Source organism: Crinia signifera, chromosome 12 (genome assembly GCF_055691185.1).
Source record: "Crinia signifera chromosome 12, ASM5569118v1, whole genome shotgun sequence".
Taxonomy (NCBI): Eukaryota; Metazoa; Chordata; class Amphibia; order Anura; family Myobatrachidae; genus Crinia; species Crinia signifera.
This window is the reverse complement of record NC_139228.1, coordinates 88,908,654-88,929,431: the sequence shown is the minus strand read 5'-3', so window position 1 is coordinate 88,929,431 and position 20,778 is coordinate 88,908,654. Positions and strand designations below refer to the sequence as shown.

Genomic DNA, 20,778 nt, shown 5'->3' with positions numbered 1-20,778 from the left:
CTGCTTTACAAATTTGCACGATACCAGGCACAATATCAAGTTTGTTTTACCTGCAATTTCGGTAATCAGTTGAAGCAATCAAGCACAGAAAAAAGAACCCAAATTGCAGGTGACTGCACGGCCCATGCGCATCGCACCGGACCCTCTGATTCGCCTCTGCTGCAGAGGCAATCTGTCAGATTGCTTCTGAGCCGTGCTGGGTTGGCTGGGATTGCAGGTGCTATATAGCATGCAAAAGGACCACATGCGATCCTGCCACCCGGAAGGTAATACACCGCATTCCGACTGCGCCCGCCCAGTTGAGCTGTCTATCTCCGACGGCTCCTGTGCAGGTGTAATAAGAATTTGCGTAGCTAAAATGATGAAACGCCCGATTTTGCTTTTAGTATTATTGCCCGATTCATTTCTGGTGGCAAAAACTGCTGACAATTGTGTCTTTGAAATGACACTGCTAAATAAACATACCCATCAGTTACGGTCCATGGATTCCTGCGGAATATTTTTGAATTCACCAACCCAATTCTGTTCTTATGGTACTGGAACATAGTTTCTGAATGCCACCTTATACCCATAGACTAGGTATAAGTGGTAACGTTTGGGGATACGGTCACCAGGTCGACATGCATTAAGGTCTACATGACTGAAGGTCGACATGGGGTTTTTCGACAGGCGGTATTTTATGCCCTACCATCCACTAGGGTGTTGTGGGAGAATAAAATAGTGTGCTGAGCGCAGCGAGGGGGCGTGCCTGAAGCACGGCTAGCGCACAGAGTCATACGAGGGGACGCGGTGCTACGTTTCAGTGTCCATGTCGACTGAGTCATCATTCGGGTAAAAAATTGTGAAAAAAACCCATGTCGACCTTTTGACTGTCGACATCCCATGTCGACCTAATGGCCCAGTCAACCTAACCCATGTCGACATTCAGTCATGTTGACCTTAATGCATGTCGACCTAATGGTGTCGAGCTAATGCTCGTCGACCATCATGCTGTAGCCCAATGATCCATACCCACAGTTTGATGCCTCTATTGAACGTACTAGAGCCAGGCTGCTATTCTTCCCAAGTCATTCTGCCCTCCAGTCAGCAGACTGCTGTTGGTTATATGCTGTTTAGCTGGCATTGGGGTAGGGGCACTGGTGGTCGGGAATGCGGCAGTAGTAATACCAACTGCGGAATACAAACACTTATCAGAAAACCGGGATCAGGATCCCACCCCTGCTCAGAATGCCAACTCTAGGACAGCCCAATGGTTAGTATGTTTGGGAGGGTTATGCGGTGGGGTTTGGTGGGGGGGGGTCAGCAGGTTTGGTTCGTAAGCACCAGAGCAGGCATGTCCAAAGTCAGGCCCAGGGGCCAATTGCGGCCCGTGCTGTTATTTCAAGCGGCCCTCAGCCTCCAGCTGGAAGCGGGCAGAGCATCAGATGTGGGAAGCACAGCACAGGACACTAAAGGTGGGGCCCCGGCGAGCGCGCCTTTACCTTGCTGTCTGCTGCAGTGAGGAGGTGCCGGCCGCCACAGTCAGATGTTTGGCGTCCTACCCCCTGCTGCTGCAATCGTATATATCACCCTACTCCACAATCACAGTGACAGCAGTGTTTGGGGAGGGGGGCAGCAAGGGGAAAGCTTGCTCCCGTAACATGCAGAGGAGAGGAGGGCAGCAGCGGGAGCCCAAGCATCTCCTGTCCTTGCAGTGCCTGCTTTGCCTCTCCTTCCTCTGGCTAACACAAGGGGCTGGGAAACATACAGAGAAGGGAGGGGGCAGAGTGGGGGACATACAGTGAAGGAGGGTCAGGCTGGGGGACATACAGTGAATGGAGGCAGTGATGGCCATTTAGAGAAGGGGGAGCAGGGGCAGGCTGGGGGACATACAGTGAATGGGGGCAGAGTGGGGTACATAGTGAATGAGGGTAATGCAGTGAAGAAGGGTCAGGCTTGGAGACATACAATGAATGGAAGCACTGATGGACATTAAGAGAAGGGGGCAGGCTGGGGGGCATAGTGAATGGGTGCAGAGTGGGGAACATACAGTGAAGGAGGGGCAGGCTGGGGGACATAGAGTGAATGGGGGCACATTCTGATGTGATTAATGATTCAAAGAATGTCAGACTGAATGGTCGGCCCCCACACATTTACACTTCACCAAATCTGGCCCTCGTTGCAAAAAGTACGGCTGCTGGCAGTAGAGGGTAGGGTTAACATACATACATACCCAAAAGGTGTAGGAATACTGACCATTGGGATACCGCTGTCTAATGCTGTGTACACACGGGGGCGATAGGGGCTAGAATCGCTGGGAATATGGTCGCAGGTGACCATATTGCCAGTGATGTAAGTGATAAATCGCCGGGTGCGCGCTCCTGTTTCTGCCCCATTGTAATTGCTGGTCGCAGCAGCTTGCTCCTGCGACCAGCTAATTACCTCTGCGGCTCCCCAAGCAGAGGTTCCTTTTCATCAGCGACCATCTCTGGTCGCTGATGAAAAGGAGACACTGAGTAATATATCTCCCCCCCCGTGTGTACGCACCTTTACTTCCGACAGAATCCCGATAACATCCCGTTTAGCCAATAGATTAATATTTATGCTAATATGCCGACATATTGAATTATTGTACATTCACAATCTCTAAATGTAAAAACACTTTTACTTTCTTGACAAACTTTATTTAATAATGCAAAAGATACCTCTTTATTGCTCTGCCTAACTTATGTACTTGGTTGGATGCACCCTCCACATACATACAGTACATAGTCTCTCACCTGGAGGATTACACGCAGCGCTGTGCATATTCCCAGCCCACACCACTGCAGCCCCTGCCCACTGTACGTTGGCTGCCTCGCCTCCCCCAGACCTGAAACACTTGGCTGTGCACTCTAGGTGAATTACGCACACAATCTACAGTATATGTAATGGCTTCATCCAGCACTTACTAGACACGTGACGCGGTTATTGATTATGCAGACAATTACTAAGGGAAGACTGTTTTATCCAGCAGCAAATGCACAATCATAAAATCATATTGAATTTACTTAAAATGTAATTGCAGTTCTGAAATATAAATATTTAATTATTCCGGTTCCATTTACAAATGAAACACAGACCATTGCCGAAGTTACAGGAACACTTACACATTTTTAAAGAGGTAAATTAGGTTCTAGAGCAGGGGTAGGCAAGTAATTTTTGATGGAGTCCGGAATTTTGAAATGATTTTGGTCGAGGTCCAAAAAATGCTGCCAATACGGGGACAATGCTGCCAATACGTGCACAATGCTGCCAATACAGTCACACTGCTGCCAATACAGTCACACTGCTGCCAATACGGGGACACTGCTGCCAATACGGGGACACTGCTGCCAATACGGGGACACTGCTGGCAATACAGGCAATACGGGGGCAATGCTGGCAATACGGGGACACTGCAGGCAATACGGGGACACTGCAGGCAATACGGGGACACTGCAGGCAATACGGGGACACTGCAGGCAATACGGGGACACTGCTGGCAATACGGGGACACTGCTGGCAATACGGGGACACTGCTGGCAAAACGGGGACACTGCTGGCAAAACGGGGACACTGCTGGCAAAACGGGGACACTGCTGGCAAAACGGGGACACTGCTGGCAATACGGGCACACTGCTGGCAATACGGGCACACTGCTGGCAATACGGGGACACTGCTGGCAATACGGGGACACTGCTGGCAATACGGGGACACTGCTGGCAATACGGGGACACTGCTGGCAATACGGGGACACTGCTGGCAATACGGGGACACTGCTGGCAAAACGGGGACACTGCTGGCAAAACGGGGACACTGCTGGCAAAACGGGGACACTGCAGGCAATACGGGGACACTGCAGGCAATACGGGGACACTGCAGGCAATACGGGGACACTGCTGGCAATACGGGGACACTGCTGGCAATACGGGGACACTGCTGGCAATACGGGGACACTGCTGGCAAAACTGGGACACTGCTGGCAAAACGGGGACACTGCTGGCAAAACGGGGACACTGCTGGCAATACGGGCACACTGCTGGCAATACGGGCACACTGCTGGCAATACGGGCACACTGCTGGCAATACGGGCACACTGCTGACAATAAAGGCCGGCATTGTCCCTGTATTGCCAGCATTGTCCCTGTATTGCCAGCATTGTCCCTGTATTGCCAGCCTTGTCCCTGTAATGAATACAGGGACAAGGCTGGCAATACAGGGACAATGAAGGCACATTCTGCTCACCTTTTTAAAAATGCCAACTCTGCATACGGGTGCGGCGTCAGGCAGCTCCTTCAATCAGCGTGGGAGAACGGCCGGGCAGCTCCTTCATTCAGCGGGAGGGAGGGCGGCCGGGCAGCTAGTTCATTCTGCCGATGGGAGGGCGGCTGGGTAGCGCCGGGCGGGAGGTCGGGCAGCTACTATAATCTGCCGGGCGGGAGGGAGGGCGGACGGACTTGGCGCGCGTGGCGTCTCTAAAGGACGCTGGCCGCATCTTCAGCCCCCGCCCACGTGAGGCGCCGCGATAGGATGCTCGCTAGTCAGGGGAAGGAGACGTCACGTCTCCTTCCCCTGGCATATTTGGCGAAAACCTGTGAGGTCCGGAACTCTGGCTTCTGCGGTCCGGAGATGGACCGCGGTCCGCCAGTTGCCGGACCCTGTTCTAGAGCTTACAATCTCTCATGAGCATGTGTGGGTCTTCACTGCGGGCGCCCTCGGAGACCTGCATAGCATCCGTGTCGCCCCCGAATTTCCTGGGCATACCCACAAAAATGCTGAATGCGCCCAGGAAAACGCTGAGCGTCCCCATATGAACAGGGATGTCACTGCTCGCCCTGTTCTTGGAGCGGAGCACCGCTAAACTTAGACACCAGAGAGTGACTTAGATATCATTTGCTGGATGGAGAGCATCAAATAATGCCTGTAAGCAAACAAGGGGGGTTAAAATGGCACGGCGGGTGGGCTATTTTACACTACCAGACCGGTTGTGAACTTGGAGGGGATCTCCAAGCCATTTGTTTTTGTACACTTTTAATGATTATTACAATTTTCAACATAATATCCTTCACGGCTACAGTATATGTGACTAACAGAGGCAATGCCACGAAGCACCATAAAGATATTGGCAACCATCAGGTGCGAGATGCTGTCTGATTTTTTTGATACCCGTTTCCTAGCACGGCGCCCCCGATTTTGATCGAAGTGCATCTTATCGCATGCAATATAGCGGCATGCAATGCGATTTTTACCTGATGGGTGCTTACAATGTTAAATGCACCCCCATTGTCAACGCCACCCCCAGGGTTCGCAAATACTCGGTATACCGCGTTTTTTACCCACTTTTGATGTGCAGGGACTCATTTTTTTTAAATGGCTGCGTCCCCTGGGACGCGCTCCTCCCTGTATGGCGTGCGCAGTATTCTTGCATATTCTCTGTGCAGGGATACTAGTCACAGTGGTGTGATGCGGTGCGCGGAGGGCTAGACCATATAGCCGAACAGTGAGGCCAGGGCGGAGTCAGTGCAGCACGTGAGAGGAGAGTGAGACCTTCTGCTCTTCTATCTGCCGCGGAGGACACCACCCAACCCGGCTGGGAAGCAGACAGACCGTGTGGATGATACAGCTGCCAGACACCTTGCTGCCACCGTGACCGCCCGTCGCTGCCAGAAGGAAACAGCTGCCGCCGGGGAGGACATCGCGACGGATGCTAAATGCATTACACCCGCCTGCTCCAGATCGGGATCATATGTAAGTGCATTGCTGGGGGAGAGGAGTGGCACTGTGGGACTCTAGTGAGGTGCAGGCTGAGGTGTGCAGCATGTCGGGAGAGAGGCGCAGGTGGGAGATAACTAACTAACTATGAGCTCTTCACAGCTGACAATATGTGAGTCAGCAGTGCAGCCGCCTCACCTCATATTGTCATCGAAGGTGACTAGTAGCACAGTCACAGCGGCACCTCATGTATTACATAATTTGTACTGCATGAATAAATTTCTGCTCCGATGCTACTAACTAATCCCGCCCCCTGACCTGCCGCCGCTGTGCTCTCTGCCGTTATTACTCTGTAACGGCAGAGAGCACAGCGGCGGCAGGTCAGGGGGCGGGATTAGTTAGTAGCATCGGAGCAGAAATTTATTCACATACCTCCCAACAGTCCCGATTTTCAGGGCCTGTCCCACCCGCGGGCGGCAGTGTCCCGCGGTGTGGGGGGGCTGTTGGGAGTCCCCCATGTCAGCTGCTAAGCAGCAGGGAATAAACGCTGTGTGCATGCGCACAGCGTCTATTCCCGTAGCCAGGGGGCTGGGGGCATGGCTAGAGGCTCACAGAGCCTGTGGGTCATGCCCCCATAGCGGCGAAATGGGGGCGTGGCCTCGCGGGAGAGCCGCGATTATAGGCCACGCCCCCTGAAAATTTCGGCGCGCCTGCGGCGCGCAGCAGCGTCCCGTCTGCTGGTCAAACAAAGTTGGGGGGTATGTATTCATGAAGAACAAATTATGTAATACATGAGGTGCCGCTGTGACTGCAACTAGTCACCTACGATGACAATATGAGGTGAGGCAGCTGCACTGCTGACTCACATATTGTCAGCTGTGAAGAGCTCATTGACAGCGGGCCAGCAGTGAACAAGTGTGCCCCCCTCCCCTCACACCCACCGCCGGAACACCCCCACTGCACAGTGACCCTGCTGCCAGTACGGAATAGAGTGTAAGCTTGCAGCAGGGCCCTCTAACCTCCAAGTCTGTCTGTCGTTACCCAGTTTGTCTACCATTGTAAAGGCGCAACGGAATCTGCTGCACTTTATAAGAATGATAATAGAACCTTCATTTCTGTTGGGACTCAGAAAAGGTCAGGTAGGACCCCAAATTTTAGATGTGAAGGGTCCCCGGGACCCACTTTTTTGGCTGGTTTTCGCGAACACTGCACCCCCACTATCAACGGGAACCCGAAGCGTGGCGAGCGCAGCGAGCCCACGAAGGGGGGCGGTACGCGTCCTCCGACCTTTTCATACCCCCACTATCCACGTCGGCGTGGAGTTGATTATAGATAGTGTGGCGAGCGCAGCGAGCCACTGAGCACGAAGCGTGACTACGGGACACTGATTACTTTGCATGTATTCCGCGTCCCCTCGCTGCGCTCGCCACGCTTCGGGCTCGTATTCCGAGTGTGCTCACCATGGTTCGGGCTCGGTGGCTCGCTGCGCTTGCCACACTATCTAGAATCTACTCCACGCCGACGTGGATAGTGGGGGTATGAAAACGTTGGCGTTGACAATGGGGGTGCATTTAACATTGTAAGCACCCATCAGGGTGCTTGTACAATTAAAAATCACATCGCATGCAATGCCATTTGCTGGCATGCGATATTTCATTGTACAAGCACTCCTGTTAATTTAACGGGAATATCGCATCGCATACCACTAAATACGGTATGTGATGGGCGCCGTGCTAGGAAACAATTACCTTTTTTTTTTTTTTTTTTTTAAAGGGCCATTAATAAACAAGGTAAAACTATGACTAACACTTTAAAAAGTCATCTGAAAACATCCAGAACCCTGCACGCACCTCCAGCAAACTCAGACCCATTATATTGTGAATTGCTTATTTTTGTACTTTTGGGACATAGTTAATATGCTGACAGTTGGGATCCAGGCACACAGGGTCTATCCTCCCTCCTGGGGGTCCACAACCATGCACGCAGCATGGCAAGCGCAGATCCGGACTGTTGGTAAAACACACTGAGCCCGTTCTTTCCATTGCCATACAAAAGCCACTGGTCAGTTCACGTTTGTACATGGAATACTGTTCAATCGTACGAAACTGGAAGCAGATCACTTACCGGCATCGAATGTTCTGTGACAGGACCTGAAAAGGTTAAACAAGCCGCGTGTTGCTTAGAATAACTGTACCCACCTACACACACAATTATCCAACCTGATCTTTTGTTGAATTCGACCCTCCTAACTAGTTATTTGGACTAGGTACACAGCGTAGTTTAAACAATTTCACAGTGGTACCCAACTTTGAGAAAGAACGGCGTAGGCTTAAAGAGCACAGCGGAACAATTTGCACACACATAAACCTTCCTGAAGTATCTCTTGTCCTGTTGCTACAAACAATGGCACAATGTTTCCAGCCTTCCCTGTGATGAGTCAGAGACGCTCTCTGCAGACTCGCTTAATCTATCTAGGGAATTATGACTCTGCCAGTTCCAAAGCACAAGGCCACATGTATTAAATTTTCCAGAGAAGTGCACAGCTGGTAAACTACAACCTCATTTACTCCGGCAGAAGTAGCGACATAGGGCAGCGGCTGGCTGGAACGTAAGGAGGCCAATTAGTGTGGATCTTATTAGTGCCTTAACATATGCGGATGCGTTCCACATTAACATGTGCTGCATTGTTTTCCAAGCTGGATCACTGATCAGCTACCGTGTATCAGTTCTGTAAACGGCAACGTGATGAGAAAACGTTACAGAAGGACCTTTCATTTCTGTCCATGTTATACATTATAATTGCACATAAGCATTCCACAGACACATCTGATTGGCTGATTTTACATTAAGACTACCACTAGCTGGGAGTAGTCACAGAGAAAACATCACATGAATCATTAACGTCTGTGCAGATAGCACTGCGGTTAGGATACACTACAGGGATAATGGGCCTTATTCTAGTTCACTCTTTTTGACAAAATCCTTCTTAGATGGACAAAACCATGTGCACTGCAGGGGGGCAGATGTAAAATGTGCAGAGATAATTCGATTTGGGTAATTTTGTTTCTGTGCAGGGTAAATACTGGCTGCTTTATTTCTACACTGCAATATAGATCTCACTTTGAAGTAAATCCCCACCCGAATCTCACTCTCTCTGCATAAGTAACATCTGCCCCACCTGCAGTGCACATGGTTTTGTCCATCTAAGAAGGATTTTGTCCATCTAGAAGGATTGAAGAGTGAACTAGAATAAGGCCCAATGTGAGGAAATTTTACCTTTATCATTAAGGCGCCGCTTTCAGTTCCAGACAACTGAATTCCCCCCCGTCCCTTTATGTTCTGAGGCTCCATGTTGCACAGAATCACATGTATAGTCCTCTTAAGGAATAAAATACCTGTACTATCTGAGCTGGAATCATTTTATTAGTGGCCACTGGGATGGCTCAAGGAACGGCACCATATTTTGGGAGGGGCTAACACAACTGTAATTAAATAAATATACAGACTGCTTTCCCAGTTTCTAAACTAAAGGTGCATACACAATGACAGATTGTCACCCGTCTAAGCAATGATCAGGAGGGTGGCCGGCATTCCATAACAGGACGCTATGGAAAGCTGTTCACCCCCGTAATACCAGCAGCATTGGCGGCCATCGATGATGCAAGAGCGGGCATCAGCGCTCAAGACAGGCCGTACACACTGGGCGGATTTTGAGTTAAAAGCAGCTTAAACGACAAAACTGAGCTGCTTTCAGCTCAAAGTCGCCCAGTGTGTGTGGGCCTGAAGTATAAACTCTTCAACCAAAAAAAAGGGCACCGGGGACGAATTTGGATCCAAGCGAATGGGCCTGAATCGACCCCTTGGTTAGGATTAGTGCTTTGGATCAGTGCTGTGTTGCGCAAAAAAAAACAGCTATTGGCGTCTGTATTTAACATTATTGGCGTCTGTATTTAAAGAACGTATTTCCATTTCAACATTAAAGCAATAAATAATCTACTATGAAACATGAGCATATGTAGGTCTGTATTTATTAAGTCACACATTAATTAATCTGATAAAGTTGTTGCCAGGACGTCCGCACCGGGATGGCCCAGTCAGCCAATCACAGAGGAAGGTTATAGCACTTGGACACGCAATATGCAGAGGGGATTTACCAAAACCTCTTTCACAATCTGTTGCCATTTCCTTGCAAACGTCATTGTATTCCTGGGGCACGCAAATACTGCACATGTAACAGATGCAGCCCTATCACACATACAGAGATATCATTATCGGTCAATAAAGTTAACAAACAAAACAGAGGTCTGGTGGCGTTAAATACAATATAATCTAGTTCATAATAAAACTGAAAAGAACGCAAAGTAAAATAAATATTTTATGTAATTGAAAATATATGTATATATATATTTTTTTAAATATTGGGCTAAAGTGCACATAATTTCCAACATCAATCACATACAAACATACTATAGTGCTCTGTAACTTAAAACAATGTGTTGAAAATAGTTTTATGATGAGATCACATTACAGTACTGTGTCTCCTGAATAAAGTCCGGGATTTTGCCAGCCAGAGATTCATATTCCTCAGTAAGGGCCTTATTCAGATCTGAGCTCAGTACAAATTTGTTTGGCAAATGGGCAAAACCATGTGCACTGCAGGTGGGGCAGATGTAACATGTATAGAGAGAGTTAGATTTGTGTGAGTTATTTTGTTTCTGTGTAGGGTAAATACTGGCTGCATCATTTTTACACTGCAATTTAGATTTCAGTTTCAACACACCCCACCCAAATCTAACTCTCTCTGCACAGGTTACATCTGCCCCACCTGCAGTGCACATGGTTTTGCCCATTTTTCAAACAAATTTATACTGCAATCAGGTCTGAATAAGGCCCTAAGTGTAGTTTTGATCCTTTTGCTTTAGTGGTTAAAGCCCCATACACACTAAACGATGGAGGCAGTGGCCGATATGATTAATATAGGCTGAGGCCACAGGGAGCGATATTGCGTGTATCTACTGAACAATATCGGCTGCCAATATCGTTAAGTGATGTTACCAGGACCCGCTGAACAGGCAGGTTGTTTGGCTATGTAGCCAAATCGATCTGCATGTTCAGAAGACATCAATCATCGTCAAGGTTAGCGATATTGAGTGTAAACACTAGATCAGTGATGGAGAACCTTGGCACCCCCAGCCGTTAAACTACACATTCCCAGCATGCCTTGCAAAAGTTTAAGCATGGCCAAATAAATGTTAAAGGGGATGCTGGGATGTGTAATTCAACATCTGGAGTGCCAAGGTTCTCATGCCTGGTACACAGAAGGTGGTAAATCTGCCAATATGATAAAAGCCGGTGCAATTATCGATGAGTGTGCACTTGTACACACTCAGCACATTTTCACTTCGGACTCGGACCCCCACCTGGCGTCAGGAAGTGGGGATCGCATGCGATGTATCGCAATACGTTAGCAGTAATAATGTGTCACTTGCTGCTTTCAGACCGCAAAACTGGCTTTGACCCGGTATTTTAAAACGTTTCTAAAAACGGGTCTGAAACCCCTCTCACACCGCATGTCTTTAAATGGTATTTCAGTGCAGTTTTTGTTCCTTCACAACACTGATCCCGTTTTAACCCATAGAAAACAGTGGATGGAAAAAAAAAAACGGGTCTGAAAGGGGTAGGACCCTGCTTTATTACCCTTTAGAAATACCAGTTCTATAGAACCGGTAAATTCACTCTGACCTTTCAGTTTGCACAAATTACCGTTATAACCTGGCAAAATAACAGGTAAAAAGTGCGGTCTAAAAGGGGCAACTGTTACTTTTGAAAATAACGACAAGCATTTAGCATCATTTTCTGGGGACCAACCAACATGAACGCAGTTCGACCGGTCAGTTCGCTCACAATGCTAACTTCACACACAGCAGATTTTTTTTACCCTGCCTACAAAAAAACTGGGCCCCAGTGGAAAAGTCAGCGCATTACAGCCCGGGGGGGCCATTTATTATGTAATATTTGCAGCTAAATCCCTGAAAAATCCTGTTTTTGGTGGTTAGTCACAAATATTAAATATCATCTGAATGTATCAGGAGGGACCGGAGCAGAAATCTCCAATTCCTGCCGCGCTCCCTCCTGCACCGCCTGCCGGCCGCATCCTCCATAGGTTACTATGGGGGATGCAAAGCTGCCCGTTGTATTAACATTGGGCAGCAGCACTTCACATCCCTGGGCTACCGGCAATCTGAAATGGCAATAGCCCATTGTAGTCTATGGGTACATATTGCACTGCTGCGGTGCAGTGCGTTCAGCGCTAAGCATGTGCAGACCCCACGGCGCCTGGCTCAGCACATCGCAGGGACAGGCTCCTTACATGTGCACGGTGGTACATCCGTGCGATATCATATCGGATCGCATATTACAATGTGAGCCATTGTAAATGTGATCCTTAATAAATGGGCCCCTTACCAGGCGGTAAAAATAACTAACACAGGGCAATAATGCCACCGGCAGAGACAAGTTTGTATGACAAATATTCTCATCGCAATCAAGACCGGAATTCATGTCCAGAGTGCTTGCACCTCAGACCCCTGTAATCTCCCGCTGGCCTTCACATCAACATCGCGATTCCCTTACCAGAATCTATGCAGCCAGAACCTTCATTATTTTTACCTTTTACAGTTTCTACACCGTAGCAGGAGATCTGAAAATCTACATTATGAGGGTAGGACCTGACAATCACACAAACCCATTGCTCACATTGGATTACAAACTCGCACCCAATTATTCTCATGTATGTATTTTTGTTCTGACACTTCTGCAGCAGAACTTTGTCACCAGGATCACGCATGTTCTGTGTGCGGCTCAGCGGGTATGGTCACCTGGCCATCATAGCGCAGCACAGACAGATATTCCACCGTCTCCGTGTCCTCTGAGGGTAGAGCGCCGCGGGCGGCTTCCATTTCTCCCAAACAACAGGGAATATCCAGTTTATTTTTCAGCAATTCACTCTCATTTGCCAGCAGTCCAATTTCGTCTTGATTGTCCAAGGACCTATTTGGTTTCGATCGTTTTGGGTTTTCTATATTCAAAATCGGATGCTTTGAGCTTCCTTCTGACAGTCTAGTTGTGTCTCTGTAATCTACGGCTTTCTGGGGGAAAAAAAAGCCAGACTCAGTCTAACATTCAGTCAAATTCTATTCTATATAATAAAAGTCTAATATTGCTCCTCACCTCCATGGGGGATATTCAAGCATTGTGCGTGCTGTCAACCACTAGAACAATTTTAGTGGCCGCCAACGTTACTGTTATGCTGTTCTGTCAGTTTGATTGTCTGGGAACCAGTTTACCAGTAACCATAGTACTGGGATTACTTCCTTAGAGGGTTAGCAATAGGAAATGCGTCAATTCCTCAATAAACGCCGGAATCTTGATTACTACACGAGCTGAACCGCAAAGGTTGCATTTACCGCAGATTACTGCAGGCAGGTCCCGAGCCCGTGATATTGTACGGGGTTTGGGGAGAACCTCATTGAAAAGGCTGACAAGCTGCAGCGGAGTAAGCCCCATAGCTATTTGTATATGCCCCTATCTGTATAATTTACTAGTTATAGCTACCAAATCCATTACTTGTACGAGAGTCATTTTTTCATACATGATGTTAATGAATCTATTACCACCATCTCTTGATAGCACAACACTTTTATAGTGAATAAACTGTATATTAATGCCGTTGATATTGTTCGGCTCACCAGCATGGGAAAGTCCTGGGATAAATGAAATTCAGCATCCTCTACGCTATTCCATCTAAAAAAATAAAATAAAACTCCATTGTAACAATTAATACAGCATACTACAGTATAGAATCCTCACTGTGCCCAGCGAGCGGAGCAGAATCCCCCAACATGTTCGGCATACAGAGCATCACCCCCCCAACAATTCACAATGTCTTTGCTTATTATCCCCTGGACAGTGAACCCAGAAGCTACAAGCCAGCAGTAAGCACCTCAGGTAAGTGAATATGGCCCTTTCGTGTAGATTTACTAATACTTCTAAAAAGGAGAAAATGGAGGGGTTCATAGCTACTAGTGGGGTCCTAGATATCATTTGGTAAATGTGCTGGATAAATGATAGATGAAATAAGACCGGTTGAAACAGCCAACAAATAGAATTGCCTTTTGAAAGCTTTATTAACTCTTCGAGTGCCAACATCTCTGAACATCTCTGCAGGAGATGTTCACAATATCCACTAAAACCGCCGGCGTCACTCACATTTGTTAAATAAATTCAAATAAAAAAATGTTGGGTAAAAAATAATAATATATGTCCTATATAAAAAAGGTAAATATTACAGGTCATTGTGATGAATACAAAGGTTTGCTTGGCAATTTTCACACCTATTTTGATAAATTCACTTGAAACTCAAAGGGTTAAAAAGGCTTCCTCTTAGGATTCATTCACACCTGTCTGAGGTTAATGCAGGCAAGCCTATCATATTTAAGTTCTACACGCATAACCCTCTGAGGCCCTTATGTGTTATATAGCTTCCCTTCTGGACTTGTAACTTGGTGGGACTGCTATGCTATTACTGGTGCCTGTCCTTGTGTTTCCCTCCTATATCCCTATAGATTGTAAGCTTGCAGCAGGGCCCTCCTACCTCCAAGTCTGTCTGTCGTTACCCAGTTTGTTTTATCACTGTCTACTATTGTAAAGCGCAACTGAATCTGCTGCGCTATATAAGACACTGACAGAATCTGCTGCACTATATAAGACACTGTAACGGAATCTGCTGCGCTATATAAGACGCTGTAACGGAATCTGCTGCGCTATATAAGACACTGTAACGGAATCTGCTGCGCTATATAAGACACTGTAACGGAATCTGCTGCGCTATATAAGACGCTGTAACGGAATCTGCTGCGCTATATAAGACACTGTAACAGAATCTGCTGCGCTATATAAGACACTAACAGAATCTGCTGCACTATATAAGACACTAACAGAATCTGCTGCACTATATAAGACACTGTAACGGAATCTGCTGCGCTATATAAGACGCTGTAACGGAATCTGCTGCGCTATATAAGACACTAACGGAATCTGCTGCACTATATAAGACACTAACAGAATCTGCTGTGCTATATAAGACACTGTAACAGAATCTGCTGCGCTATATAAGACACTGTAACAGAATCTGCTGCGCTATATAAGACACTAACAGAATCTGCTGTACTATATAAGACACTGTAACTGAATCTGCTGCGCTATATAAGACGCTGTAACGGAATCTGCTGTGCTATATAACACACTGTAACGGAATCTGCTGCGCTATATAAGACGCTGTAACGGAATCTGCTGCGCTATATAAGACACTGTAATGGAATCTGCTGCGCTATATAAGACGCTGTAACGGAATCTGCTGCGCTATATAAGACACTGTAACGGAATCTGCTGCGCTATATAATACACTAACGGAATCTGCTGCGCTATATTAGACGCTGTAACGGAATCTGCTGCGCTATATAAGACACTGTAATGGAATCTGCTGCGCTATATAAGACACTGTAACTGAATCTGCTGCGCTATATAAGACACTGTAATGGAATCTGCTGTGCTATATAAGACACTGTAAATAAATAAATAAATAAATAAATAATTAAATAATGCACTTTTCCAATGCAAAAAAATAAATAAAATGCTTTCCTACAAGAGCACCCACAGCATTAAAAAAAAATTGAAGACTTCTATTTAAATAGGCTTACCGTACTACTAGAGAACCTGTGTCATTTGTTACCTACTGTACATTTAAACCTTTTACTGTGTGGCGCTGCTTATTCTCCATGCATGGTGCACCGGTGAAAATCCAGCACATGAAAGGCATGGGGGACAAAAAGTGACTTTAACATGTTTCTACCCTTTTGCCCTGCGTGTATGTGAATAAACCCTAAATATCCTATGGGCTTTGCTAGGCTAAAACAAGTATATATAAAATAATTATGGAGAACCCGATGCACTGCTAGCAGAACACAGAGTTCTAGCATAAAAATATTTCAGCATTCAACAGATTTAGCATTTAAAAAAAATGGTTCACTCTGCGCCCAGTGAGGGGAAAAAAGTCGACTTGTTTGTTATGTTCAATGCACTTGCACCCCGAGGAATTCACATAAGTCCCACAGAGACTGAAAGGTATTCCGTTGTGAGCTCGTCAGCTCCGTGCAGCATGAAACGTATTGCTAATTATCTGTGAAGTGAAAAACGACATCTTGCTTCTGCCTTCTCAACACGTAATTTAATTTCAACTGAAATGTACGTTCCCAACGTCAAATAAAAGGGGTGATTAATAAATCAAGTGGAAAAGGGACATGCAGCATTTTATGACTGGTCTAACATAAGGCAAAGGTTCTAGAGCAAGTGTTTCCTGAGTGTCGTTGTAACTGCACGTTATACAGATTGCTGAGTTGGTGCACAGGTGTATTACGGTCTGACACTTCATAATACACACAGGTGGTGCAAATTCTGTCACTTGTGCTCCTGAGTAGGACATAAATTGGGGGTGGGGGGCTTGTAGCAGACACTGCCTCTTCCCTATAATGAAGACTGGACTTGGATCGCTCAACCCTGGTTACCCGTTCACACTGCACAGCAACCCAGGCCTGACCCGGGTAAAAATATTTTTTCAACCTGGGTCGGAATGTTGTGAAACTTCAAGTCCCATCATGCCTTGCCACAATTTTGCTATTAGGGAGGGCTAAAACCATGACAAGGCATGCTGGGATGTGTAGTTTCACAACCGCTGGAGGGCCACAGTTTGGACATGCCTGATCTAAGTACTGGAAAGGCGTTTACCTTTGGGCTCGGCCGGTCAGGCGTTCCCTTCCCATTGCCCTGCTGCTCACAGTCTGTACAACTCTCTGGAGGTTCTCATTGCGGATCGGTTTTCCAGAACCTAGGAAGACGTCGGAATCATTATTTCTTGAACTGTAGAGTTAAATTCCATCTTGTAGGTTTTTATAGAATTGTACGCTGGGAAGTCTGAAGTTCGCAACTTCATGGTTATAAAATATGTATGAAATACTTTCACACTGGTTGATAAATCTTTAGATTGCATACTTTATTGGAACGTTTATCCTGAACCTTTCCAACCAATGGAGCCGAGTCAGAGATAGCAGCAAATAGAAAACGGAGCAGTTTGCACCTGGAACAAACCATATTGCAATGAAAGGGGTGGAAAGGTGTTTATGTTTTTAAATCTCTGTTCACGTGTTATCTCCCCCACACGCATTGTAAGATGGTGCTACCAAGGTGTACCTGTAAACTGCTCCTTGGTGTGATATTCTCCACAATCAGTACCTACCTGCATGCCTGGCCAACCTATGGCTCGCCGTGTGTTGTGAAACTACAAGACCCAGCATGCCTTGCCACAGTTTTGCTATGTGTTAATGCTGAAACTGTCGCAAGTCATGCTGGGATATGTCGTTTTGTAACAGCTGGAAAACACCAGTTTGGCCAGACCTGAACTACTGTGTTTTATAGCTGCCATTGTGATCTGCAAGTTGCTCACCTTTATGGTTGGGGACATTTGCGAGAGTCTGCATCTTCCTTCCATGGTCGCCTGAAAGACAGAGAGATCGCAATATTTGATTGGGGACAGGATTACCATGAAGGGTCTGGTTCTGAATCACGCATACTATATCTTGTATACAGCACATTCTATGCTTCTTTATGTCCGATGTACCTCGACCACTTCTCTCCATGGGCCAGAAAAGTGATAAAATGGAGAGTGATAAACCACCAACCAATCAGCTCCTGCCTGACATTTTTCAAACACAGTCTGTGACATGACAGGTAGGTGCTGATTGGCTGGCTATTTATCACTCTCGAAGCTTAGTGCATCTGGCCCCATATGTAAAATGGGTGTTTATGGAGGGCAATCCAGCAGAAGAGAACAGTCTCATGGACTATGCGTATGCCGACGGACACCTATGTCAGGTAGACAGCATGAGGTCGGTGTAAGGGGCAGCAGGAGAACAGTGGGGTACTTTATACGTAAACACGCAGATGCGCATTTAATGTCATTACGAAGATATCTGACTTGGAATACATACAGGACTGTATGTGCCGGAGTCAGGCCCAAAAGGTTAAAACAGGCATGTCAAAACTATGGCCCTCCAGCTGTTGTGAAACTACACATCCCAGCATGCCTTGCAATAGTTTTACCTTTCCCTAATAGCAAAACTGCGGCAAGGCATGGTGGAACTTGCAACAGCTGGAGGGCCATCGTTTTGCCATGCCTGGGTTATAATGTCCACCTTCAGCTGGCCTACACATACTCTTTTATACACTACATTGGAAAACTATTCAAACAAGGTAAATACTACTTACATTATCCATGCTTACCTGGACTTCAAATCCCCAAAATGCTTTACTCTGCCTACTGGGAGCGGCCATATCTGTTCCTGCTTAGAATTAGCTGTCCCAGTTCCTTGATTCTATGCTGCAGTAACTACAGTATATGATCAGGTCAGTGATCGCTAGGGAAGAAGGCTTAATGTAATAACAAAGAAATACTCTAGAAGTGAAAACTATTTTAATCAAACAAGTAAAAAATTCAACCTATTAAATAGCTTAACCGCTGTGGGACACTGTGCCCTGCCGGATTTTAATTATTAAATCACCTAAGGCAGTGCCTAGTTGTACTCTCGCTGACCTTCGCATGACCAAGGTGCTCCGCCTACCATATGTCGCGGATATGGGGGGGGGGGGGGGGGCTTGTGCACCTCTCCAGGTTCTGCACACGGAGAGCTTGTTGAGCAGCCCAGCATCTCCGGGAGTGTTAGGAATGGAGGTGTGCGACGAGGACAGGCAGCCTTTGCAGACGTGAATGCAGAGGTACCCAGTTGTTCAGCACCCTAATTAAACCTTGGAATGAACATGACTAAATTGTTTTTGTACTGACTGTTCCGCTCAGATGTGTACTTTCACGAAACTGCGCAAATAAGTTTTTACAAGCTTCAAAATTGTACCCACAAATGAACATAAGATTTTGTTTTTGCAACCCTGGGAGGCATATTCAATTAGCCTCAGTGCTTGCCTTGCGGTTAATTACGGCACCAGGCCGATTCAATTAGTGGGGGCAAACCTTCAGCAGAGATGAAAAGTCTGGGCAAAAAAGTGGTCAAAGCACAGAGGGGGGGGGGGGGGGCAGGAGGAGATAGAAATATTTTCGTTCTTTCGTGAATTCAACGTCACTGAAGTTCATTCTCAAAAAAAGAACTCAAAGATCTCGAGAACCCAAAACATGCATTACAAGCTTACAGATAAATCCTCCGACATCCAGCATCAATACGCCATGCAGCGCCGGATGTCTTCTTTTCAAGATATTGCGTCAACCACAATGCAATGAAGTCGCATGATGAGACTGTGCTGGGAACTGTGATATATGACACTTGTAAGAAAGCTGCGGCTGCTACATTCTAACACTCTGTGCACAGACTCAGATAGAAACGCGTCATATGAAGTTAATGAGTAGTCTCCTTGTGTTGCAATTAAGATGTATTTGTCCGTCCCCCCCCCCCGCAACACTATAATATTGTTAGGCAACATGGTGTGCGAAGAGGGCTGTTTGCAGTGTACGCGGGCACTTGTAAGTTGAACGTGTCCTTGTACATTGTTACTGCAGCGCTTCTTTACCCGCCAGGTCCTGTGAGACAGTTGCAGATTTTTTCCCTCTATTTAAATGTAAAATGTATATTTGTCACAATAGAAAGTGACTAGGACGCACCAGGAATCTCTCTCTACGTGTGGGCAATAAGAAGCCCTCCAGCTGTTGATGAACTACACATCCCAGCATGCTTTGCTTTAGTTTTGCTATTGGCCATGCTTAAACTGATGCAAGGCATGCTGGAATGTGTAGTTCATCAACAGCTGGAGGACCGCTTATTGCCCATCTCTGCTCTAGAAGAACCTGGTTATCACTTCCACTTAGGGTGGCAGTCTAATGTCAGGCAGCATCTGAGCACCCGCTTCCAGCTGTTCTGAACCCCAGCGTGCGTCCTGTGCAGCGTGACCTCTGACTGTCACGCTGCGCAGGCTGCAATGCCGTATCCCTACTCCCGGCAGCACCTCTCGCCCTGCTGATGCTGCCGCCACTCGCCCAGAGGCACCAGTACATCGCTGCTCTGTGCCCTGCTCCCGGCTGCCCGTCCATGTTAGTAAATCTGCGGGGTGTGTTTTTTTTTTAGGTATGCCAGGGATTGAAAAAATGCCCTGAGATTGGCATCCGTACTTCTACTGATGAAAGACCAAATAGTGAAGGAAACAAGCTAGGACATTCTAACCCAAGAACCTGATTTGGAAGGAGAGACACCCGCTTCCATCTCCGTGCAGCTGCAGCCGTGGATCGAGTGCGGCACAGACAGCTCCGTCTCCCAGCTGGTGAGTAACCGCGGCTTATGTCAGAGTTCCCGTCAGATCTGCGCTAATCCTACGGAACAGCACTGCAAAGTCTGACTGGTGCCAGTTAAGGGGAGCGTTCCCAATCTATACATATTTCATCATTGGGACACAGCAGCAGCCTCTGCTATTTGGGCATTTTTAACCCTTTATTGTTTTAACCTGGCTAACGGTGTGAAAAAACCCCCAATAGTCACAAACTACTGATGTCTGCTACAATTTAACATTTGATGATCACGTTGCAAAATTGTTTGCCATTCTCAAGTCACTAATATCCCCTGTCACACCGTACAAATAACCCAGGTCTGACCCGGGTCTGTGTGTGTCGTGAAAGGGCCTTTTGAAAAATCCCGGGTCCAGCAACCTGGCAATCCAACCCGGGTTAAAAGAAGGGTTTTACCTGGCTCAGACCCCGGTTACTGGGCAGTGCCAGTTCACACTATAGGTAGGAGGCAACGTCAGCTCCAAGTGCTACCTCTTCACCAGCCACCCGATGATGTGCCGCCGCTCCATCGCACCCCCTTACTGCCTGGTCGCTATGGGGAGCCGGCATTTGTGATGGGAAAGGAGTATAATTGTGCAATTCTGGGCCACAGAAGTGCAGGAGGTTCTGCATCC

General features: G+C 47.1%; 1 protein-coding gene across 1 annotated transcript; it reads right to left on the bottom strand.

Moving 5' to 3' along the window:
- Nucleotides 1–10,570: 10,570 nt before the first annotated feature.
- LOC146049424 (uncharacterized) lies at nucleotides 10,571–18,874 on the bottom strand. The gene is made up of 4 exons (XM_083165949.1): nucleotides 17,270–18,874; nucleotides 16,555–16,654; nucleotides 13,461–13,515; nucleotides 10,571–12,860 (listed from the first exon to the last, which is right to left on the bottom strand). Exons 1-4 carry the CDS (start codon nucleotides 17,460–17,462, stop codon nucleotides 12,552–12,554), a joined length of 657 nt encoding a protein of 218 aa, XP_083022075.1. The 5' UTR covers nucleotides 17,463–18,874; the 3' UTR covers nucleotides 10,571–12,551.
- Nucleotides 18,875–20,778: the final 1,904 nt, after the last annotated feature.